This window comes from Eretmochelys imbricata, chromosome 10 (genome assembly GCF_965152235.1).
Source record: "Eretmochelys imbricata isolate rEreImb1 chromosome 10, rEreImb1.hap1, whole genome shotgun sequence".
NCBI lineage: Eukaryota > Metazoa > Chordata > Testudines > Cheloniidae > Eretmochelys > Eretmochelys imbricata.
Window position 1 is genome coordinate 38,454,706 of NC_135581.1, and position 24,769 is coordinate 38,479,474.

The window sequence follows — 24,769 nt, forward strand, 5'->3', positions numbered from 1 at the left end:
GGGAATCAGAGGAAAGGCAATCCACTTTGCACTCAGCATGTATATGAACTAGCTGGGGTGGGCAAACTATGGACCGCATCTGGACCACCAGCTGTTTTAATCTGTCTCTCAAACTCGCACTGGGGAGCAGGTCTGGAGCTTGCCCTGCTCTAGCACTCCAGCTGGGGAGCAGGGTTAGGGGCCACTCCATGTGGCTCCTGGAAGCAGTGGCATGGCCCTACTCTGGCTCCTACACATAGGGGCAGCCGGGGGCTCCGCTCTGCAAGCCGCCCCCACCCCAAGTGCTGCCCCTGCAGCTCCTATTGACATGTTTTTACTTATTATGGTCAGTACCAAAGAGAAGACACAGGGTAAGAGGGGAGTAAGTCATGAATATTCTTCCATACCTGTTCAAAGACAATGGAGCGGCATAGGTTCACTAAGGGTATAATTTAGCCTGCCAAATCTTTACTAATAATGGTGAAATGTAAAATAAGGTTAAGCTTTACAGTGAGTACTGGAGGCCTAGGAGATAGAATAGAAAAATTTTTACTTGCTAATGGAGCATGTTTGATATGGGCTTCTGGGTGACACAACTGTAGAACCCCATACTTGTTTTCAGAACAGTCCCATGCTTCCACGCAGAGCTTCAAGCCATAGAAACTGCAACTCTTGGCCACTGTGATCACTGGAGCAGATGCTGGGAACAGCCTTCTCTACTACCCTGCCAGGGATGGAGCAACATCAACTGCCCCTGAAGGAGTAGGCCCAACTGGGATGGGTAGGGGTAACCCCAGAGATGCTTCAGCAGGCCTTGCCTCGGCCCAAGCACGCCCGGCTGGGATCTGGGCCTCACCTAGGATATTAGGGAGACAATGTGTGAGACAATATCATTTATTGAAGCAACTTCTGCTGGTGTGAGAGACAAGGTTTTTAGCTAACCCCGGGCTTGTATCTCACTAGCAGAAGTTGGTCCAATAAAAGATATCGCCTCACTCACCTGGTGTCTCCTGTATCCAGGGTAGGGTGACCAGATGTCCTGATTTTATAGGGATAGTCCTGATATTTGGGCTTTTTCTTATATAGGTGCTTATTACCTCCTACACTCTGTCCTGATTTTTCATACTTGCTATCTGGGCACCCTAATCTGTGGCTCCAGATAGCCCAGGCAGGCTGGGGATGAATCCTAGGGACAGGCCTTCCTTAAGGAACAGAGAAAGGGTGAAGTGCCTAGACCTGTCCCGTTAAATATCAAGGGTTGCCCTCCTGTTTCTAGCCCCACACTTTGCCCAATGGCCCGGCAGCTTTTCCTGAATGGCAGGTGACTGCTCCAATGGGCAAGGGGGCAGCGTGAGTCACGGAGCGGGTGTTTTAAAGCTTCCCTCCCAGGTCTGGTGGGCGGGTTCTTGTGAGAGTGTGCAGCGTGTGGTAGGCGGCTCGATGAGATTGGCGTACAGATCAGCCAATGGGTTAGCAGGGCGGGCCGGGGCGCTACCTGTTGTCTAGGCGGCCGGACCGAGCGCAACCCGCGAGAGCGGGCTGTGGAGCCGAGTCAGCAGAGAACCGTCCCTTGGCCCGCTGCTGCTATGTTCCAGGGGCCGGAGGCCGAATCCGCCAAGCCCAGCTCTAGGTACTTGGGGTGGCCGGCTCAAGGGTGGTGGCGGGGCCCTGCCTTCCCCAGGGCGGGGCGCAGGGAGCGCAGGCTTCTGCCCTGCGTGGGTGGCGGGGAGCGGCCCTGGGGACTGGGGAGGCCTCCTTATGGGCGGGCGTAGGCTGCGGGGTCGCTCCGGAGACGGCGCCCATACTCCCCTTCCTCCCCTTCGGGGGTGGTCCCCATACCCCCTTCCCCTGCCGCCCGGGGCGGAGGCAGGACGTCTGGGTTCTGTTCCCCGGACTCCTGCGTGTGAACGTGGGCAAGGCTGGGTGACCTTGCACTTCCTCGGTGTCCCTGGTTGGTCCCAAAGGGCTGCCTGGAGGGGGCGAGGTGAGTGCTCGTTCTCGTTTAAAGGGGCCGGGTGCTTGGTTTGTATGGGGGCCTGTGGTGCACTGGGCTGGGCGTGGGGTGGCGGGAGGATGGGAAGGTCCAGTAGTTCAGATTACAGGAGCATTTGGAGGCTGCTATATGGAATGGGGTCCTATTGTGCTGGACAGTGTAAACACGTGTTCTGTGTGCTGGAGGACGTCCCGTCTCTCGTGACTGCCTGGATCACACCCGCCGCCAAAGCCTGGTAATGTGAGCCTCAGTGACTAGGGATCCTGACCCCACTCCTTGCTGGAGTCTTTCCATGGAGAATTACACTGCTGGGAGGAGAGTCAGATACTCTGCCCCTCACTGGTTCCCAGGATGGATTCTAGTCCTAGAAGAAGGGCCAGGCTACCTGGTGCCACTTCCCTCTACAGAAAGAAAATTGGTTGCATCCGATGAAGTGAGCTGTAGCTCACGAAAGCTTATGCTCAAATAAATTGGTTAGTCTTAAGGTGCCACATGTACTCCTTTTCTTTTTGCGAATACAGACTAACACAGCTGCTGCTCTGAAACCTTCCCTCTACAGGTTTAACTTAGGTTGGCTTGTGGAAGGGGTCCAGATCATGCTGTTTGGTACTGTATATGTCTCTGGAGGGATCCCAAGTTTTAGAGTAGCAGCCGTGTTAGTCTGTATTCGCAAAAAGAAAAGGAGTACTTGTGGCACCTTAGAAACTAACCAATTTATTTGAGCATAAGCTTTTGTGAGCTACAGCTCACTTCATCGGATGCTGCACAGGAGGGATCCCGTGCAATACCAACTTTATTTAAGTGGGCGTTGCATTTTTTTGTGAGCAAATACTCTTACAATGTGTCTGCACTTCTCCTTCCTTTGCAATAGGGCCACGTGGCTCTGTGATGTGATGGAAGGAGACTAGTTTTATTTTTTAATTTGCAGTTCAGTTTTCTTTTCTTTTTTTTAATTATAAACTGAAAGGGGCCTCATAATTTTATTTAACTTTCAAAGTCCAAAATAAGCTATAACTTGAATTTTGAAGGGCTGCCATGAAAACTGCACGCTCAGTGTAACCCCTGAAGAGTTTTCTGTTTTCAGGTTTGGCAGCTTGGGAACTGTTTTCTTTGTAACTCATAGGCTGTATTGCTGCATGGAGTTTGGACTGCAGGGATGAACTCTTCTAACAGGAAACCATGAAGCTGTGGTTGCAGGAACAATCTGTATTGTGGCAGTGTTTACACTGTGTTGGGAAGGCAAAATCTTACATAAAAGTGCTATAGTTCTTATAAAGAACAAGACCACAAAAAGTAAATCATTTAACTGGCTCCATTAGTGTCTTGGTATGTCCTCATATGCTCTTCTTCACAGAAATCCCTCCCCCAAGTCCTGTGTTATGGTTTTTGGTCACTCAGGTGACCTCAAGCCATAACTTGGCTTTGTGTAAATAGAGCACTGAGATAAAGCGGACTCTTTCTAACATGGCTTTCTTATGTATATTTTGATTGCAGTTTAGTTCTTTTTAAAATAGCTAGAAAAATATAGCTCACCCAGCTGGAGAACTGATTAGCTTAGTGTTGTGACAAATTCAACCTTAAACTTGAACCTGCTACATCATGAGCAAAAGGCCTTACCTGTTGTGTTTGAGTCTGTAGCTAAAAATCACAGCAAATGGAAGGGGTTCAGTAAACTGGCCTTCACAGTGATACTAGGAAGTGTAAAAAAAAAAAAAAAAAAATTAATGAAATGGGTGAAAACAAAAAGCAAAATGCAACTGAGGCTTGATTTGATGGAAGAAATTGCTCTGAACACAAAAGGGGAACTTTCTGCTTTTTTTCCCCCACCCCTTGTAACAAACTGGAGCTACTTCCCTTTTCAGGAGATCTGAAATGCTGACATTTAATTTGTGTAACTGAAGTCAAGCTTCATAGAAATGGATACCTGGCAGCAGGCTATGAGGTGCTGCACTGAAAATAGACTGTGTACCTGTTGCTTGGGTTAGATGTTGCTTTTATCATACACAGCATAGAAACAGGCTCTTTCATATCTTCATTTGTGTCTGCAGTATTGGAATCGGACAGTATTGTCTTATCCATATGAAGGAGATGCATTGCAGTAAACACTTAGCTGAGGTAAAACGTAATTTAGAGTGGAATGAGGCTCTTGCAGTTACTCTTCCTTTCAAGCATTCTGAGATTTAAAAAAACAAACAAACAAAAAACCCTTAATTTAGGCTATGAACTAGATGATGACATTTGTTTCAAGATCTGGAGGCACTTGGCGGTAAAGGGGAAAGAACTGCATCATAAGGAGAAATGTCCCTATGGTTAGTCGTAACCTCCATAGATTCTTGTCTTTTCCCACAATTCCCAACTAAAGCATACTGTATAACACACTAACTTTTCCTTTCTGCTGCTCTGGGTTCCATCACATTGCTGATGCGGCCCCTTTCTTGTACAAGATAAACTTGTTACTCAAATGTAAGAGGTAAAGGCAGCTGACCTAGACGTAGATAAAGCTACGGACTTACTACTCCAGGGGCAAGCTTTAGCTGTTGGAGCTTGTTGTTAGGTTTCACTAATCTGATTCTACTATAACCACCTCTCCATGCACTCATTCCTGTCTCCCTTGCTGCAGTCTTCTTATGGCTGCATTCTGTTTGTTGAAAGCTTGACTTTCACTGGACTACATCTGTCCACTGTAAACCCTCGAATGGTTAATAGAGTCTGATCTTTGGTGATGGGGTCACAAATTTTCTAGTTTAAGAAGTTTTTACATGGCCTAGGGCTGAAATGCTTGCTCTTATTTCCAACTTTAAATTGGAATTGTAGCAGAAAAACTGACATAAAGACACCAAAAGAGCTCTGGCAAAAAGTCTGATGCAGTTTGAAGGTTAACTTTATGAAATTTCTGTTGATTCAGACTTCCTTTTAGTCTCCTATTGCTCCTGGAACATCACAAATAACCACTAGCCATTCTGTTCTGTGGATGGTTTTGGTCAACCAAAAAAAGATGTATGGGACAAAAACTTATATAAAGTGGAATTAACTATCACCTGGCTCTTTTTTTTTTTTTTAAAGTTTAGCCTCAATTTAACTTGAAAATTTGTGCTTAGTGCCATTTCAGTTTAATTATAAACTTTATCCTATTTCAGCCATTGACTTCAGTGTCCCTATGGATAAGAGATCTTATCTAAATTTTACAAACTGCTGTAGGCAAAGAACAAAGTATTAAAAATACCTTTATTCAGAGCAGTGGGTGCTGTTGGGTGCTCAGCACTTTGAAAAACAGGTTAGTTTGTTTAGGTGCCTAAAATATGGACTTAAAAATGGGTGCCTGAAATTAGACTCTTAAGTCTTGGCCTTGGTCTTCTCCTTTTAAACCACTTCATCCAAAAGATGTCTGGTGCCATTCCAAACCCTGAAGTATTTCAGCTTTCTTGATTTGTGGATCCTTAATATATCAAAAGGTGGTGTGTGCTGCAGATAGAGCAAAGCTTATCACCTTAGTGTTCTGAGGTTTCCGGTGGCTTTCCCACAGAGGAGGCTAACGAGGCCCTGGACCTAATGTCTTGACATAGATAAGCATTTTAAGGCCCTGAAAACACTTATTGTAAGCACTTTGGGACAGGGCCCATCTTTGTTCTGTTTGTACAGCACCTAGCGCAACAGGTTCTTGTTCCGTGACTGAGGCTTCTAAGTGTTAACAGGAATTCAGGTATTAAAGACACAAGCAGTCATACTGATCTCAAATAAGGGTGTATAAATGTGTACAGGATCAGAGCTGAAGATTTTTTTTAATAAAAAACCCTGTGTAAAATCTGAAATTCTAACAATAAGGAAATTCTTGCCTCTGTCACACTGATTGTATTAACCATCTGGTTTCTAATTTTAAGACTACAACATTAGAAGAAAGAAAAAGTAGCAACAGCTAATCATTTGTTTAAATCAGACTTTAGTTAAATCATTTTAGCCATGCTGGAGATATCAAAGCATCCATGTGTAGTTAAAGTTCAGAAATAGGACATTAGCATCTAGTTACACACTGCATATAAAGAAATAGCAAGTTAATTCAAATCAAAAGCTAGAGCACTGCGCTACAAACTCTGACTGAAATTGCAATTTGCTTGAGAATAAGCTTCCATCGGCAGGGTGCAGTTTGAACAGTTAAATTGTAGTAGGTGACTTTTAGTGTGATGTAGCCAAACTAAGACTCCACTGGGACAACATTCTTTAAATGGGATAGAACTAAATGCTGCCTCATTCTCGAAAAGCACTGTTCTGTTCATCCAGTCACAGCACAAACTAAGCAGAATTGATGATGCACAGGGTGTATAGGGTGTTAGAATATAGATATTCAGGCCTGCCTGTAAAGGCTTATACTTTAAGAACTTAGGTGTATTTGTGTCTCTTAGCTAGTTATAGAGGTATAAAACAAAGAATCAGAATCACAAGTGCGCCTATTGTATGGGCCTTCTCTCACTAGGATAGTCTGAAGCCTTGTTCTAGGTTAAGGCCTCTGGCTAAGCAGCAGGGGCAGCCATAAGCTGGAAAGCATATGGTCATATCCTCACATTCCAAACCAGTCACATTGAAATAAGGTGGTACTGGACTGTTAGGTAGACGATCCTGTCCTGATAGTGCCCATCACCACCATATAAAGAAACGGATCTTAAGACAGTTAAGGAAAACTTAGTTTGATAGCATCCTGTCTGGCAAGAAATCACTTATCAGTGGTTGTGAAACCTTCATTTCCATATTGTTTTATCTTTATGGCCCCCCACTTTTCTATTGTTAATCTGTCTGGTTCTCTAATTGTTTCTGTCTGCTGTATAATTAATTTTGCTAGGTGTAAGTTAATTAGGATAGTGGGATATAATTGGTTAGAGAATTGGTTCAGTTTCAGTAAAATGATTGGTTAATGTATAGCTGAGAATATTACTATATAAACTGGGGTAAAACAGGAAGTGGGTGTGAAAATTGGAATAACAGAAGATTAGGGTTGGAAGAGACCGCAGGAGGTCATCTAGTCCAACCCCCTGCTCAAAGCAGGACCAAACCCCAGCTAAATCATCCCAGCCATGGCTTTGTCAAGCCGGGCCTTAAAAACCTCCAAGGATGGAGATTCCACCACGTCCCTAGGTAACCTATTCCAGTGCTTCACCACCCTCCTAGTGAAATAGTGTTTCCTAATAGCCAACCTAGTGCAACTTGAGACCATTTCTCCTTGTTCTGTCATCTGCCACCACTGAGAACAGCTGAGTTCCATCCTCTTTGGAACCCCCCTTCAGGTAGTTGAAGGCTGCTATCAAATCCCCCCTCACTCTTCTCTTCTGCAGATTAAGCAAGCCCAGTTCTTCTTCGAGTTCTTACTCATATCAGTTCCAGTTAGGTGTGCGTGTGCCACGTCCACAGCTGTTGGAAAACTTTTCCCTAGCAGCTACCTGTCGGGCTGGCTGTGGAGCCCCCTGGAGTGGCGCCGGTATGGCGCTCTGTATATGACCCTGTCGGCCCGACCTTCCTTCAGTTCCTGCTTACCGCCAGTGACAGTTGTTGGAACAGTTGTCTCTTGCTCACAAGTGTCCCACTAATCCCTAGCTCTTCTGCTAATCTTTGTACATAGTTACTCATTGTTAGTTAATAGTTCTCACTTAGTTGTTAATTGTAGTCTTTAGCGGTTGAGGTAGATTCCCCTCCAACACGCGCCCTGCAGGGCTCCGGAGCATGCCGCCCCAGGGCTTCAAACACTGTAGTTCCTGCACTAAGCCTATGCCCATGGGTCACCTCCACGACTCCTGCCTCCCGTGTCTGATTGATGGGCTTCTCCTGGACACGTGCAAGGTCTGCAAGGCCTTCGAGCTTCACACCAGGAAAGAGAGGGACATTCGTCTAAAGCAACTCCTTATGGAGTCAGCCCTCTGTCCGCAGCAGGACCCGGCCCCAAGTGCCTCGGTGCAGAGTGCTCCTCCTGCGGTGCCGTCTGTGGTACCGAGAAAGGATTTGGCACACCAACCCAGGGGCTGCTGGTCCCCCGGGTCCCAGAAGCGTTTTCCCCAGCACCGCTCTCACTCACTGGCTGCCTGTAAGAAACAGGCCAAGGGGAAGTCCCCCCAGCGGCCTGCCATGGACACCGCACCCCTGGAAGGGGACGGTGCAGGAAACGGGTCTATGGCCGACAGACCCTAGGGCCAGGCACAATCATCGCGGGCCCCTGTCTCCCCAGGATGCCCCGCGCTCCTGGACTCGCCACGGCCGCAGGTGGCAGAGGTCATGATGCCTTCCACTCCGGACGCTTTCGAAGCCGCTAGGGGGCTCATAGAGATGACTGCGCCCAAGTCTCCAACCTCAAGGCCTCCACTTCCTCAAGGCATGTTACTGTCCAGGGGCAAGCTGGCATGTTTGGACCGTCTGCCCCCTCCCCACCCCCCCGACCAGGATCTCTGGTGCCAGGACTCCGAACCTCGCACCCTGAGTCCCAGCATCGCACCTATGCCCCGTGCTGGTCCCACTCGCGGCACTAGTCTTGGAGCCACTCCAGCTCAAGGTGGTCATCAGGGGATAGGTTATGGTCCCGCTAGAGGTCGGGTCTCGCTCTGTGACCTCACGGCACCACTCTCAGTTCTGACCTCAGCCTGCACATTCCAGGCACCGCTCCCCAACAGGGCACCACTCCCAATCCCGCTCATGGCAGCGGTCTCCGCTTTGACATTGTCCTTGATTGCGGCACTGCTCTACATCGCAGCATCGCTCCCCATGTCGCGGCACCGCTCCACATCCTGCAGTCACTCCTCGCAGCAGGACCACCCTGTACTGTGGTACCAGTAAACATCAAGACCCACGCTACCCTTCACGGTCCCTCAGAGGAGGATGCCTCCCTGGTGCAGTCTCGCACCACTCCCCCTTGGCCGTCCTGCTCGAGATCGCCCTCCCTCAGATCGGCAGGGCAGCAGGAGCATCTGAGATGCCCAGATCATGGCAGGGGAGCCTAAGGCAGAATGCTTCAGTGCCCCAGTGGCAATCCTGGACTCCTTGGGTGTACCACGAGGCCCAGGGTGCCCCTCCTGGCGTCCCTCTGCCTTCCCATTTAGGATCTCGCCTCCCACAGGCAACCCTCAGCTGCCCACCTCAGGACCTGGACCCAGTCCCATATCCCCATGTGGAAGCTAAACCCGGTGCTCGTGAGGACTTGGCCCCTGAGGATCAAGAGGCTGCCACAGAACCGGTTCTGCCAGTGGCTTCTTCCTCATTGTCCCCTGATGACATGGTGGCGGGCACTTCCACATCTGGACCACCACCCATGGACTACAGGGCCCTGCAGGAACTTCTCCAAAAGGCGGCCCTGAATATGAACCTCCAGGTGGAGGAGGTGGTCAGAGAGGAGGACCCTATGGTGGACATCGTGGCACCAGAGGGGCCTGTAGGGTGGCCTTACCCATCATAAAGTCTATTCAGTCTAATGCCAAGACTGTTTGGCAAATGCCTGCCTCCATTCCCCCCAATGGCCAAAGGGGCTGAGCCTAAATACTTTGTTCCCACTAAGGGATACAAGTATCTTTTCACCCACCCTTCCTCATGCTTTCTTGTGGTGGAGACGTTAAATGAAGAAGAGAGGCAGGGTCAGCAGGCCCCCGCTCGCAAATCAAGAGACGCTAAATAACTTGATTTGTTTGGAAGGAAAGTTTATTCCATGGGGGTTGGGTCTCTCTCTCAGGATCGCTAATCAACTTGTGATCCTGAGCAGATACTACTGCAACTTGTGGTCCTCAATCCTGAAGTTTAAAGAGCTTCTCCCCTCTGAGTCACAAGTGGAGTTGGGGGCCATTGCGTAGGAGAGCAGGGCTGTTGCCCAGACTTCCCTCCAAGGCCACGGACTCGGCAGCATGTACTCTGGCATCTGGGATTGCAATGAGGTGCAGTGCCTGGCTCCAATCCTCTGGTCTTCCCTCAGAGGTTCAGCAAACAATACAGGACCTTCCCTTTGATGGACAGGGCCTATTTGCTGAACAAACAAATTCCAGACTGCATAGCCTAAAGGACACCCAGAATACAATTAAGTCCCTTGGCATGCACACTCCAACGACCCAAAGGAAGTCCTTTAAACCACAGACCACCCAACAGTGGTCTTTCCCCCTAGACCCAAACAGGACTTTTCCCGCAGGAGAAACACATATAGTCAGCACAAGCTGTCACGCCCTCCCTCTGGGCAGGTCCAGGGACAACCCAAACCCCCTCCGGGCCCTAAGCGCCCCTTTTGAAAGTGTGCACAAGGACAGATTACCAGTCCACAACCTGGCCATTCATCCTCCTTTCCTGAACAGTTTATCCCACTTCTATCGTGCATGGTCCCTCATTACATCAGACCAGTGGGTGCTCTGCATGGTAAAGGCAGGATATTCTATCCGCTTCTGCTCCTCCCCATCCCCCTTGCCCGTCCCTCTTCAGGGACCCCTCTCATGAGCACCTTCTCATCTAGGAGGTCCAGAGTCTCCTGTAGGAGCGGTGGAGGAGGTCCCCCCAGAAGTTCAAAGGCAAGGGTTTCTACTCCTGATACTTTCTTGTCCCCAAAGCAAAGGGCGGCCTCAGGCCCATCCTGGACCCACAGGAGCTCAACGAGTTCATAGTCAGCTTGAAGTTCCTTATGGTCTCACTGAGCACAATCATCCCTTCCCTGGACCTGGGAGACTGGTATGCTGCCCTCGGTATGAAGGACACTTACTTTCACATATCTATCACCCGGGCTCACAGACCGTTCCTCTGCTTTGTGGTGAACAAGGTGCATTACCAGTTCACAGCCATCCCATTCAGACTGTGCACAGCTCCTCGCATCTTCACCAAATGCGTGGCAGGTCTTCTTTGCTGCCACCACTTGCATGTCTACCCTTACCTGGACAACTGGCTTCTTTGGGGCCGCTCCCATCAGCAGGTGGAATCGCAGGTGCAAATGGTCAGACACGTTTGAACTTAGGTATCATTCTCAATGTCAGCAAATTCATGCTCACTCCAACTCCAAGAACAGAGTTCATCGGAGCGGTTCTGGATGCAAATCAAGTGAGAGCATTCCTGCCAGAGACGCGTCACCTGGCCCTCTCGCAGATAATCAGCACCCTTTGCAGCTTCCCCACCACCACAGCAAGACAGTGTCTCAGACTGCTAGGCCATCTGGCATCCTGCACTTACATGGTTCAACATGCCAGGTTATGTCTCAGGCCTTTGCAGGCGTGTCTAGTGTCTGTGTACCACCCGTGCTGCGACAGCCTGGACATGGTGCTTACCATCCTGAGGCAAACCCTTGATCCCCTATGTGGTGGCTAGATCCCCACATAGTAGGCGCAGGGATTCCTTTCCACCCTCCCCAACCCACTTTGGCTTTGGTAACAGACTCATCCGCTTTGGGCTGGGGAGCGCATCTCAGAAGCCTGACAACTCAGGGCTTATGGCTGGTAGAGGAACTGGCTCTACATATCAACACCAAAGAACTCAGGGCGATTCGCCTCGCCTGCAAAGCTTTTCTGCCCTGCTTTCAGGGCCACTGCGTAGCAGCATTGATGGACAATACCATGACCATGTTTTATATAAACAGGCAAGGTGGAGCCCAATCATCTCCTCTCTGTCAGGAAGCCCTCCTACTGTGGGAATTCTGCCTAGCCCACTCCATTCTTCTCCAGGCCTCGTACCTGCTGGGTGTTTAGAACATGGTGGCGGACAGCTTGAGCAGACATTTCCCCATGCACGAGTGGTCAATTCTCCCGGACATCATCCACTCCATCTTTCACAGCGGAGGGTTCCCCTGAATCTACCTGTTTGCCACACTGGCCAACAGGAAGTGCCCAGCCTTTTGCTTCTTCAGGAGCCACAGTCCAGGCTTGATTGCAGATGCATTCATGATTCCATGGTCCGGTCAGCTGCAATACACTTTCCCACCATTCCCACTCATCCACAAAGTGCTTCTCAAGGTCCGCAGGGACAAGGCGGACGTCCTACTGGTGGCCCCACTTTGGCTGCACCAGTGCTGGTACCTCACCTTCATGGACTTCTCAGTCCAGTCACCGATACGGCTACCTCTCACTCCCGACCTCATTTCACAGAACCACGGTCGCCTCCTTCACCCGGACCTTCAGTCGCTCCACCTCATGCACTGGAGAATCGGTAGCTGAACCAGGCTGAGCTTGCCCTGTTTGGACCCAGTGAGGCAGGTCCTTCTGGAGAGCCACAAGCTGTCTACTAGGGTCACATGCAGGGCGAAATGGAAGAGGTTCTCTAGCTGGTGTGCCCAAAGGCAGTGCTCCCACTCCAGGCTCCCATCCCTTGTATCCTGGACGATCTTCTGTACCTCAAAGACAAGTGTTTGGTTCTTTCAAGGTCCACCTTGCGGCCATCTTGGCGTTTCACCCAGGTGATTCCAGATGCTTGGTGTTCACGCACCCCATTGTGGGATGTTTCCTGAAAGGTCTGGAAAAGATACATTTCCCCTGAAGAAGCCCCCTGTTCCAGCCTGGGATCTCAACCTAGTCCTCTTTCGCCTCATGGGCCCTCCCTTCAAGCCGTTAGCTTCTTGTTTGCTCCTTTTACTTCTCTTGGAAGGTTGCCTTCCTGGTGGCTATCGTATCGGCGCGCTGTGTGTCTGAGCTGTGGGCCCTCATGTCTGAGCCTCTGTACGCCCTTTCATAAAGACAAGGTAGATGCAACTTAGACCTCACCTGGCCTTTCTTCCCAAGGTGGTCTCCCACTTCCATGTTAGCCAGGACATCTTCCTGCCAGTCTTCTATCTGAAACAACACAACAGCCCCCATGAACAGCAGCTGCATTTGCTTGATAGCAGGAGGGCACATGCTTTCTGTATCGACTGCACGAAGCTGTTCTGCAAGGCAACCCAGTTGTTCATTGCTATAGCAGACCGGATGAAAGGTTTGCCAGTCTCTTCCCAGCGGATCTCCTCCTAGATTACAGCATGTATCCGCACTTGTTATGACCTGGCGAGGGTTCCTCTGCCTGACATCACTGCTCACTCCACGAGGGCACAGGCCTCATCGACAGCCTTCCTGGCCCATGTACCTCTCCAGGAAATCTGCAGGGCTGCCAAGTGGTCTTCAGTGCATACTTTCATGTCACACTACGCTACCATCCCGCAATCTTGGGATGATGCGGCTTTTGGCAGAGTGGTACTTTGGTCGGCTTTACCTTGACTCCAACCCCACCTCCGAGGTAAGGCTTGGAAGTCACCTAACTGGAATTGATAGGAGCAAGCACTTGAAAAAGAAAAAAACGGTTACTCACCCTTGTTGTAACTGTTGTTCTTCAAGATGTGTTGCTCATATCTATTCCATTTCCCCCCACCTTCCCCTCTGTCAGAGTAGCCGGTAAGAAGGAACTGGGGAGTTCAGATGTGGCCTCACCAGTGTCAAATAGAGGGGAATAACAACTTCCCTCAATCTGCTGGCCATGCTCCTACTAATGCAGGAATCATGCTTTCTGGAAATTAACCCCAATAAACATCACACTGTCCGCACTTCAGACTTCTGGTCTTTTGCTGCTTGCTGTCTGTGTGACAAGAATCCGGGAAGTGGGAGGGTGAAGGGAAAGTCCTCTAACATAAGGCTGACTCTAATCTTGCTTTAGCAAGTATACTGGTCTTCCTTTCCTTGCTTACTATCTCTAAGTTTGCTTTGCTCAAATGGAAACTACAGATAAATTTACACTTTTATAGAAGAAAATGTCAAGCCAAAGGAAATGTTGCTCTGTATTAACATGAGGGTTATGTCCAAATTCTGGAATGTAACCCTTCAGGCCTGCATTATTACAGTAGTATAATGTCACAATGGGATTATATTCAGGCATATCCTGGTCAGAACCAGTATCTGTATCAAACTGTCAAACTAATTACTAGAATAACATTTTGAATATTTTATATTCTGGAAGAGGCAGATATGGCACCCCACTGCTGCTCAGTGTTGACTTACAAACGTTTGTCATAGTTTGGACCTTGTGAATTTTAGGTGAATTTTTAATGATAGAACTGCACACAGTATTCCTAACTCTGGTCTGCTAATTCCAAATTATATAGTATAAAAAACTGAGCACTTTAACCAAATTTAATCTTAACTTTGGGGGATGGGGAGGAATGTGGCAAACATGCTGAATGCAGTAGACTTCAAATAAGTTGGCATCTGTCAGTAACTGTTAATGTTCCACAACAGAGTATTGAAACCCCCTGGAGGAGGCTCTGGTAATCTGTTTGGGAGCGCAGAAGAAGTTTCCTCTTCCAGCAGACCACACAGAATGGCATCTAGCATCTTTGGAGCAGCTGAGGAACCTCAGAACTTTCCAAAAAGAACAAACCCTCCAGGTGAGAACACCAGTTTCCTCAAGGAAACTACTGAGGAGAAGTAGTATAGCTGATTCTGGGTTGGCAGGTATAATTGGTTCTTGAACAAAGTTCATGTTCCAGCTCAGTATCCTGAAACAAAGTTACACTTTGAGCAATGTAGCAGATAAATATCAATGCAACAGCATTTTTTTGCTGTCGCTTAAACTATACACTACTGCTAGCTGATTGTGCTTGTGCACTAAACCCATCTGCACACCTGAATCAGGGAGCATTCAATCATGAGTTCTGAGTTTAGCTCTAAACTGAATTTGTGCTGTAAAATACAGTACTTTTTCTCCTGATGAACCATCAGTCTGACCTTGTTAAATATAGGGATTGGGGAAATCATTAATCCACCTGCTAGGCTTAAAGGACTTAAAACATTGAACAAAGCTACTGTGGGATAAGAGTTTTGGTAGTCTTTTTTTTTCTGTCTGTAGGCAGCAATGAGACTACTCTGTCCATGTCATAAGAACCCTGAAGTAGTCATTTTTAAGCTTGAAATAGAGCTGATATTGCACTGTGTAAACCATACACTAGGGTGATGTTTCTGCTTGCATATTTAGTGTGAGCTTTCGTTACATGGATAGTTTTAGTGGTGATAAGTTTGCCAGCAGTGAAATATGGGCATTAGGTAAATAGTTACCATTAGTCCAATATGGCAGCTATTAACTGTACAAACTACTGATGAAAACTTACTATTTGAAGTGAAATTACTGTACATAATTGAACAAAGCATGAATTAGAATGGCAAGTAAAGTTAGAGTGCTACACTGGACTTTACTATAGGCTCTTGGTTTTAAAAAAACATGTTACTAAAACCACAGGCAACTTTCCAGCCCTGCCTGTTTGTAGCCATTGAGATGTAAGTGCTCAAGGCTATAAAGTAACTACTGGATGATGTCTAAGTCTGTGTCTGCATTGGCAGAACTCAGGCCTGTAGTTTTCTGGCCTAAGCTATAGAATAGGTATGATACCATCAGGTTGCCCAATCCTAGTAGGGAATTAGATCTCTTTCCTAATGTAGCCACCATGTAGTGTCAGGGAGGGGGAGCGACACTTGGAGGATCCATTCCAGAGACTTTTCCAGCTGAAATGGTGACATACACAAAGAAACTACTTCAGTTCTACCACATGTAAAGCCAAGATTTTTCTGAGTTCTGATGACAAAAGTCTTAAGTATTTTCAGAATATTGTAGTAAGCAAAATTCTAGGATTTCTGGATTTAAGGTACAGATTCAGTTAGTGATACCAAAAACCTCAAACTTGGATATTTGACTGTTTTTTAATCACCTTAGTTAAAGTTTTACAGGAAGTTAGAGGGGAAAAGTACAAAACAGTTAAAACCCTTTTCCAAGTAACTGTTAGTTACCTTGCAGGGGGGAAAGGAAGTGGTATCTTTGAGGATCCTAGCCCTGTCCAGTCTCGTCAACGCATGAATCCGCCTGGTGGGAAGACAAGTGATATCTTTGGGTCTCCAGTACCTGCCAGCCCTGTTCGAGCACACCCAAACAAACCCAAGGTATCTGTACTGCTGTGACTGTGAAAATGGGTTAGAAAAAACTGCTAATAGGGCTAACTATAATCTGGTAGTACATAGGAGCCTTGTTCAGAACATTAACTCTATGTGGCATGTTAGTCCTACATTATGCCTCAGGTAATGCAAAATTAGTCAGCACTGCCTCCACAACCCTCTTCTAGTCAAGTTGTTACTTGTTACTTTTGATAGTAATCTCATTTATGCTGCATCAGTTCTCAGTGTATTGCAGATTTTTGTACGTAAAAATGTACAGTTGCACTGTGGAGGTATGAGGGGGAAGCCGGAAGCTTTCTCAGTTGGATAGAGGAGCACTGGTGCTTGTGTCACCCAGATAAGGTGTAGGAGGCTGTCTTCTGACAACCAGGAGGCATTTCAGGCTTTTGGAATTGGAAGGAGATGGATCTCCTTGTTCCTTTTTTCCAGGCGGTGCTGACTTCAAATTTGGGAGGCGCTGAATTTGGGGCAGGAGGGATAGCTCAGTGGTTTGAGCATTGGCCTGCTAAACCCAGGGTTGTGAGTTCAATCCTTGAGGGGGCCATTTAGGGATCTGGGGCAAAAATTGGGGCTGTACGGAAACTGATTCGGGTACACAGTTGTGTCAGTCATAGGATTACTATGTGGCAATTTATTTGGCTGCATAATCACATTAGGCACAGGGTCATAGCTATGAGCAAACATTCTTCTGGGGGGAAACAAGAATGTAAATATTTGCCACTTATGTACCATGTTCTTGCATAGTAGATTGGCTCCTGCATCTTGGCTGGTTAACTCTTTCCTTAAGTTGAAACTGCACCACTGGGTGAGTCAGCCATCATACTGGCAAAGTTCTCGACAAGTGGAGAGTCTTGGAAACATACTGTCCCTTAAGCACTAGTGTTAATGGAACCTGTGCTCCACTAAAATTTCTGCTGAAGGGAAACTGACGGTAGTAGCTTTATTGCTTCTAAAGTTCTAGTTGACCAATGTTACTAGAATATGGTTTAAGAACATAGAACTAAACTTGAGGCAGGAGTCAGAAGTGATATTCTTTATCCCAACCTCTTATGCAGTCCTGCCAGTATTGACTCCCAGGGATTCTGGGATTTGGGTCATAAGAAGAAACTGAGAATTTTGAGGGTTGGGTGCATGCCTGCTCAGGGGTCTGGCGTTACTTTAGAGGGTGTGTTTTTTGCCTCTCTTCCTATCCTCTGCATTGGATGGTTCTGGGGTAGCACTGCTGTGCAGTTGGCTCCACTCTCTAGAAACACAATTTTGACCAGCACTGGATGTGGGGAGAGTGGCATGAGGCATTGTAATTTGGGATGGAGCAGGGATGCAGTGAGAGCAGCAAGAGGAGGGGGATGAAATTATTCTGTTAGGTTTTAGGTAGAATTCTAGTCACTTGCTCACCCTCAGAGCATGCAGCCCAAATGTGTGTGCCCTCTTGCAACCTACTTTAAGCTCACAAGCCACTGATTGAGAAATGCTTGAGTACTCGCTTGAAAGAATTTACTCTGTTGGATAATGTGATGCTATCTTTAAAGAGGGGGTTAAAAGTAAAAAAAAAAAAAAAATCTCTTAATGTCATTTTCATGCCAGCCCTTTCTGTTGGGGTGAAACTATTATAGAAACAGTAGAACAGTAATGATTTGATGTACTGGGCACTTCAATGAATTGTATTGATTTGACTGCAGCAGTCTTGGTGTGAGGAGATCCTTTGAAGCCATGCTGGCTCATCACAGCCAATTCCTGAATATGAGGATGGGTGAAAACTGTCCTTAAGGCTCATCTGACTCAGCCCTGGTCTACACTAGTGGGGGGGCAATCTATCTAAGTTATGCAACTTCAGCTACGTGAATAAAGTAGCTGAAGTCAACATACTTAGATCGACTTACCGTGGTGTCTTCACCGTGGTGAGTCGACTGCTGCCACTCCCCCATTGACTCTGCCTGTGCCTCTTGCGGCGCTGGAGTACAGGAGTTGATGGGAGAGCGCTCAGGGGTCAATTTATTGTGTCTAGACTAGACGCAATAAATCGATCCCGCTGGATCGAGCACTACCCGCCGGATCGGCGAGCAGTGAAGACATACCCTTAGTAATCCAAACTAGTCTGGGTACTTCACTGAGCATGTTTTTATTGCTGAGACACCCACTGGAGCACTGAAGAGCTTGCTGTTCTGGGTCTGAACACTTGCTGCTGTTTTTGGGCATCAGTGGGTACTTGTAGAAAAGAGTGTTGCAAGATAATGGTCTAGAATGGATATAGATCCAAGGGTAGAAAGTCTTAAGGGTCTAATGGACTATTGCCATATCTTGCTTCTGTATATTAAGTGAGTTGTCTTGGTAAGACATACAGGCAGCCCAGCATAATGTGACGAGCACATGGGGATTGTGACGTTATTGACATGAGCGGTGACCATATAGATCATTGTTGCAACCAAGGTCCTACAGTTGCACCAAATCTAGTACAAAGGAGGTCAAGTAAGGCGTCTATGGAACAGTTGTAATTTGCTGGTTATGATTACGCTGTCTGTATGTGTGTATCGTTTTTGTATTTGGTCAGCTTCCTGAGAAAGGAAACTTCTGAGTAATTGCCCAGTCAAGAAACACTTAACTGACCAATGGACTTTGGGAGATGACAATCCACATCTGAGCTTTCCTGGGAATGTCTCTCTATCAGTGTTATAGAGGGCGGACAATTTATGAGTTTACCCTGTATAAGCTTTATACAGAGTAAAATGGATTTATTTGGAGTTTGGATCCCATTGGGAACTGGGCGTCTGGGTGCTGGAGACGGGAGCACTTCTTAAGCTGTTTTCAGTTAAGTCTGCAGCTATGGGGACGTGGTTCAGACCCTGGCTCTGTGTTGCAGTAGGCTTGCATGTCTGGCTTGACAAGGCAGGGTTCTGAAGGCCCAAACTGGCAGAGAAAACGGGCTCAGAGGTAATCTCAGCACATCAGGTGATGGTCCCAAGGGGTTCTCTGTAACCAAACCCATCACAGGGATCACTGTCTCCTTAACGAACTCGATGCTACAGTTGCTCTTACAATGCCATTGCAGGAGGCTTCATGGAGAGCCAGCTGCAGCATTTGGCTCTTAATGCAAAAATCGCATTGTGTTGGTTTAAAGGATCCTTTAGGTCTAAGATTTAAGAAAATCTTGTAGTGGAGTAGTAGTTGACCTATACCCTATGAAGCCCTAAAACAGTTCTGAATTTATTGTAGGATCACATTGTCTTACAAGAGGCAGGAGATGCATCAAAGGAACTGAAAGGTAAGGCAAGAGAAACCTTTTTCTGAGATGCTGTGAAGAGTATTTTGTGTATGCAAAGAGGAACAATGAACAAGACTAATCCTGGTTTTCAGGACAACACAGTCAAGCAAGGTCATGGCTATAGAACTTCAAACTGGGGAGTCAGACTTTCAGTATCAGTTACATGATAGGAAGTGACCCTGAAATAACCATCTAACCTCTTCTATTAAGCTGGGTCACTTTAGGTAGGGTGTTGAAAGTGGGCCCTATGCTAAGCTGATATCTAAATATGGGAAGTGTCTGTCTTGATACCTGCCCTCCCAATGTCTCCTAGATGGTCTGTCTGTTTTTATAGGAGACTATTTTTGTGCATGTCTATAAGGGGACATAAATAATTGTTGAGAACAAGATAGGAGAGTCTTGGAAGAAGTAGGCCCTGAGCAGGAAAAGTGCAGGCGTAGAGGGAGACTGTCAGAGCAGGGGCAGCATAAGTGAAGGGGGAAGATAAATGTAGGGGAAGGATGTTAGTGTTGGAAAGAGGGAAGAATATACAGGGCTATTGAAGATGAGTGCATAAAAGGCAATATTACTGCAGTGCAACCATTCTAACCTCCCTTGTCATCACACAGCTACAGAAAACAAACCACAGATGGAAGACAGAAGCGAGAAGAGAGATCTTGGGAAAGAAGAGCCAGGCCCCAAGATAGATGATCATGAACCCAGACTGGGGCCAAGGCCACGGTCACACAACAAAGTCCTCAATCCCCCTGGTGGCAAATCCAGCATTGCATTTTATTAGGAACGTTCACTTTCACTAATGGAGTCAGCACAGAAACTTTATCTATGAGTTTTCTGTTTTCAGACACTTGTATGGGGACAGATGTTTTAGGCAGGAGGATGGGGGCTTTAGTGACTCATCTAATCCAAATGGAGGACATCTTGATGTTAAGACTTCTGTAAAACCTGTTAGTTATGGTGCTTATGGAAATAACTGAAGACTCTTATGTGCTAGACAGCACAGGATTCAGCGGGACAGTAGCTTAGATAGGTGCAAGAGGAGTGTCCCTTTGTGGTGGGCAATTAAAAAAAAATACTCTTAAGCTTGCAGCCATTTAGTAGCTCAGACTCTTGGACCTAAGCATTTAGGTACAGTCAGCATGGTGAAAATTCATTCCAGTGGATGGGGACTCGAGTGCCAGGCCTGGCACCCATCTAACTGAACCTAACAAGAACTGATGCTGTTCCCCTGGGCAGTGTATCCTAACCTCAAGAAGCTAAAAATGGATCTGCAACCACTTTAATATAAACACACTCCATCCTAAGCGGTGTTGCTGGGTTCTGAAGAGTTCTGCTTAGTGATTGGCCATAAGAAGAGGCTTCCTGCCCAGGTTTATTATTTTAAAATTCTCATTATTCTGTGGCAATCTCGCAAGCCATCAAGTTGTGTAAACTTTCGGAGCACTTCAGTAATAGTCTGTGCTGATACATATTAGCTCTTGATAAAGGAAAAATTGTAGTCTAGTGTTCTGTCTCATCCAGGCACTCCTGGAAAGATCTTATTTCACTGATGTCATGCAAGGGTGCCTCCAGCCTTCCTGGTAGGGAGGGCGGTGATTTGGGCACGCAGAGTTACATCTATTGAAAGAACTCTGACAAACTACAGCAGTGTATAATTAGATTCTGGAAACTGTCCCAGGAGATCTCTAGTGAGCCAGTGTCCCATCACCAGCCTCTAAAAGCCCTCATGTAATGATGCTTTAGCTTCTGCAGGGTTTTTTTTCTCCCTCTGTCTTGGAGAAATAATGAACTGTTCTGCTTGTATCCTCCAGTAGCTTTGTTTTTTGTTTCTGTACTGACTCTGTTAGTGAAACCTCTGTTTTGTTAGCTGTGGGTTGCCTTTGACTGCCTCAGTTATTCTTTGGTAGTGTGAACAATCCAAGTTGCTCATCCACACATACTGTTGTAGCTATCTTAAGACTGTTAGTCCCTGTTCATCCTCTTGGGCCAGTCTAGGGAGCACTGCAATACTCTTCTGGCACAGTGGCTGTTTTGAATTATGTTTGCAAGAATGTGCATTGTTTTCTCCAATTAGCTATGTGGGGTTGGGGGAGGGCTCTCAAATTTCAGTTGTTAATTCTGACTGGACTTTCCTCAAATGTATCTGAAATATCAGTATTTGATAACATTAGGTGCTTAGATTGTTGGCCACTTGTAATAGTAATTTTTTTAAACTACCTAACTCATTACATACAGGAGTTATTCAGGTACAGAGACCAAGTGGCCTTATCTACACAATGGCTCCACATACCAATAACTGTTCTAGCCCAGGTTCACTGAAAACTATTTCTGTGACAAACTATTCAGAAGAGTTGTCTCTTAGCTAAGTGCTACACCAGCTTAGAGGTCATAATGATTATTAAAGTGTCCAACAAAGATGAATGACTAACTGTACCACAAAGACTTGCAGCTGCCTTTTAACTTACGAAAGTGAAAATCCCCTTTTTGTAGGGTGGAAGTGACAGGAATCTTAATGCTTCCTGTACCTCTTCCACAGGAGACTTGGCGCTCCTGCTGTTGGCCCCCTCCAGCTGTAAGAGGATGCTGATCAGTATTGAGGGAGTGTGAGCCCAATACGTCTGTTTTTAGATTCATATTCCCCTAATATAGCAGTTTCCTAGTTGCTATTCCTATTTTGCTTATTTGATCAAGTCTGTAAGAGCTCCCCTGTCCCCTTCTGCCTTGTTAGTGTTTAACTTCACTTTCCAGTATGAGCTAGGCTTTTCAAAGGGTTAGCAGGTAGGAAAGACCAACCAGTCTGCTCTTCTGCCTTCAGCTTTTGTATTGAAGGGTTTGTCTGTGGGCAAGTCAGTGAGCTTAGACTCAAAGCTTGATATCTTATAGACTAACTGGAGCTGAAATACTGAGAGATGCAGTTGTACAGTGCCTGTGTTTTAAACAGCAGTTTCCAGCTAAGTCTTAAACTACTATGGATTTCTGTCTGCATGTGTTTGGCTAACATTTCCCTTACTGGCATACACCCTGTGCTCAGTGTTTCAAGTTTAAGTTTGATAAGGACACATCTTTTTCTTTTTTCTTTTTTCTTTTTTCTTTTTTCTTTTTTCTTTTTTCTTTTTTCTTTTTTCTTTTTTCTTTTTTCTTTTTTCTTTTTTCTTTTTTCTTTTTTCTTTTTTCTTTTTTCTTTTTTCTTTTTTCTTTTTTCTTTTTTCTTTTTTCTTTTTTCTTTTTTCTTTTTTCTTTTTTCTTTTTTCTTTTTTCTTTTTTCTTTTTTCTTTTTTCTTTTTTCTTTTTAGGAAGAGGAGTGGAACTTGTATTAATGGTTAAATCATGGACTTCTTAATAAACCACAGTATTTTGTTACTTCACTGGGTACTCCTGTAAATAAGTCACCATTCTAGTTTATAGCGCAAACTACCCTGTGATCGAATTCCATATAACATTTCTTGTGTAATACAGTGAGCCTTCTCAAGCACCTCTACTTCCTACCACAGTTATTTTAAAGGTGCTCCACCCTCTGACATGGGGTGGCAGGCCAGCCTCCCTCCCTGTTGCAGAGGCAACCTATCCTAGAGCAGAGGTGGGCAAACTACAGGCCACATCTGGCTCGTGGGACCGTCCTGCCCGGCCCCTGAGCTCTTGGCTCAGGAGGGTAATGCCCGGCCCCTCCCCTGCTGTCCCCCCTCTCCCACAGCCGCACCACCACACGGGCAGCACTCTGGGCGGCAGGGCTGTGCACTCATGCGGGGCAGTGCAGCAGCATGTCTGGCTCCGGCACAGCTCCCAGACATGCTGCTCTGAGCAGCATGGTAAGGGGGCTGGGGGGTTGGATAAGGGGCAGGGGGTCCTGGGAGGCAGTCAGGGGGCAGGGTCCCTGGGGGTGGTGGTTAGGGGCGGGGGGTTCTGGGAGGGGGTGGTTAGGGGATGGGGAACAGGGGGCAGTTGGATAGGGTAGAGATTCTGGGGAGGGTTAGATGGGGTGGAGTCCCAGGAGGGAGTGGTCAGGGGGACAAGGAGCGGGGGATGGAGGGGGTTTGATGGGGGGGAAGTGGGAGGGGGTAGGGACCAGGCTGTTTGGGGAGGCACAGCCTTCCCTACCTGGCCCTCTATACAGTTTTGCGCCCCGATGTGGCCCTCGGGCCAAAAAGTTTGCCCACTCCATCCTAGAGCATGCCTGGAATCAGAATCTACGCTAGCTTCCCCTGTGATGGATACAAGAATGAAAGTGCAGTAGCTTCCAACAGTCTGTGTTTAGATGTGTTTTTCTGCTATCTTAGCCCCTTTCCATAAACCTTGACATTATCTAAATTTGCCTCTAATTGCTTTGCTATTGAGCATCTACACTTGTCCCTAGAAATTGATCCATATTTGTGAAAATTCATACCTGTAAGCCTTTTCCCTACTGCAACAAATGTAAGTTAGTTGGGGATTGGTCCTGCTTTGAGCAGGGGGTTGGACTAGAGTGCATAAAACTGTCCTTGTATATGTAGCTGCTTTTGTTCTGTAGATTAGATACTTTAAGACTATTACACATCCAACTCCAGATAAATTAAACAGCATGGCAATTAGAGAGAAATATTAACTTGGGGTGAACTATGCAGACCCTCTGTCAAAGTTGATGTTTTGTCACAGCTGGAAGGTAAACAACCAGGGATCCATATTCCAGCTGCAGACAACTTCACTGTATCTCTGTGCTGCTTGTAAGACCAAGCTTTCCTATTTCATCTCTTGGTGGAACACATTCTTAAGACAATCTTTTAGGTAAGAGCTTGTGCACCTATGAAATAGTATCAATAATATTTAAATCTTAATACAGTGATAGGAAGGAGATAAATGAGTGCAAACAGTGGATGTAATCCCTAAACTGCGATAAAGGATTAAGCAACCTAATTGATGCATGACCACAGTAACAGAACTGTATGTTAGTCATACTATACAATCTGCAAATTAATTTTTTTATTTCTCTTCTAGAAGAAACAAATCTGACTTCTGTACTGTTTCCTGATTATTAAGGTAAACATTATCCAGGTTAATGCTCTAGACAATGTAACAGAAAAGTGCAGGTGCCTAGTTTACATACTGAAGTTAGCTTAAGATGTAGCAGAAGTGTTGATCAATTGCATGCTTTGGCAAGTCACTAGAGAAAACACTTGTAGGCTTTTTCATGTCTCAAATAGCAGTCAGGTAGCATCTGACAGTCTAGTTCAAAATTCACTATACATAATTCATGAGAAACAGCAAACTTACATATTGAGGGAGGGAAGAGGAAGGAGCAGAAGGTTACTGGCCTTCCCATTACCTTTGAAATAAATAAAGTAAGTTAGATCAGTGAGGTATATTAGAATTCTTTGAGGGTTCAAATAAGCATCCATAATGTACTTGGACTTCCAGAAAGCTTTTGAAGATGTCCCTCACTAAAAGCTCTTAAGCAAAATCAGCAGTTGTGGGATGAGAGGGAAGATCCTCTCATCAATTAGTAACTGGGTAAAAAATAGGACACAACAGCTAGGAATAAATATTTTTCTCAATGGAGGGAATTAAATGGGGGCCTAAGGATCTGTGCTGTTCTGGAAAAGGGGATGTACAGTAGAGAGGTGGCATAATTTGCAGATAATACAAAATTCCTCGTTCGTTAAGTCTAAAGCTGACTGCAAAGAGTTACAA

The 24,769-nt window shown here is 46.3% G+C and overlaps 1 protein-coding gene across 1 annotated transcript; it reads left to right on the forward strand.

Moving 5' to 3' along the window:
- The first annotated feature begins 1,475 nt into the window (after window positions 1-1,475).
- Window positions 1,476-22,191, forward strand: JPT2 (Jupiter microtubule associated homolog 2). The gene is made up of 5 exons (XM_077828889.1): window positions 1,476-1,609; window positions 14,149-14,297; window positions 15,698-15,840; window positions 19,063-19,111; window positions 19,720-22,191. Exons 1-5 carry the CDS (start codon window positions 1,566-1,568, stop codon window positions 19,887-19,889), a joined length of 555 nt encoding a protein of 184 aa, XP_077685015.1. The 5' UTR covers window positions 1,476-1,565; the 3' UTR covers window positions 19,890-22,191.
- The last annotated feature ends 2,578 nt before the right edge of the window (window positions 22,192-24,769 follow it).

Coding starts and splice junctions, on each gene's coding strand:
- JPT2 (XM_077828889.1), top strand. CDS start 1,566: ATGTTCCAGGGGCCGGAGGCCGAATCCGCCAAGCCCAGCTCTAG. Junction 1,610..14,148: donor TCCGCCAAGCCCAGCTCTAG/GTACTTGGGGTG, acceptor GTTCCACAACAG/AGTATTGAAACCCCCTGGAG. Junction 19,112..19,719: donor TGCATCAAAGGAACTGAAAG/GTAAGGCAAGAG, acceptor GTCATCACACAG/CTACAGAAAACAAACCACAG.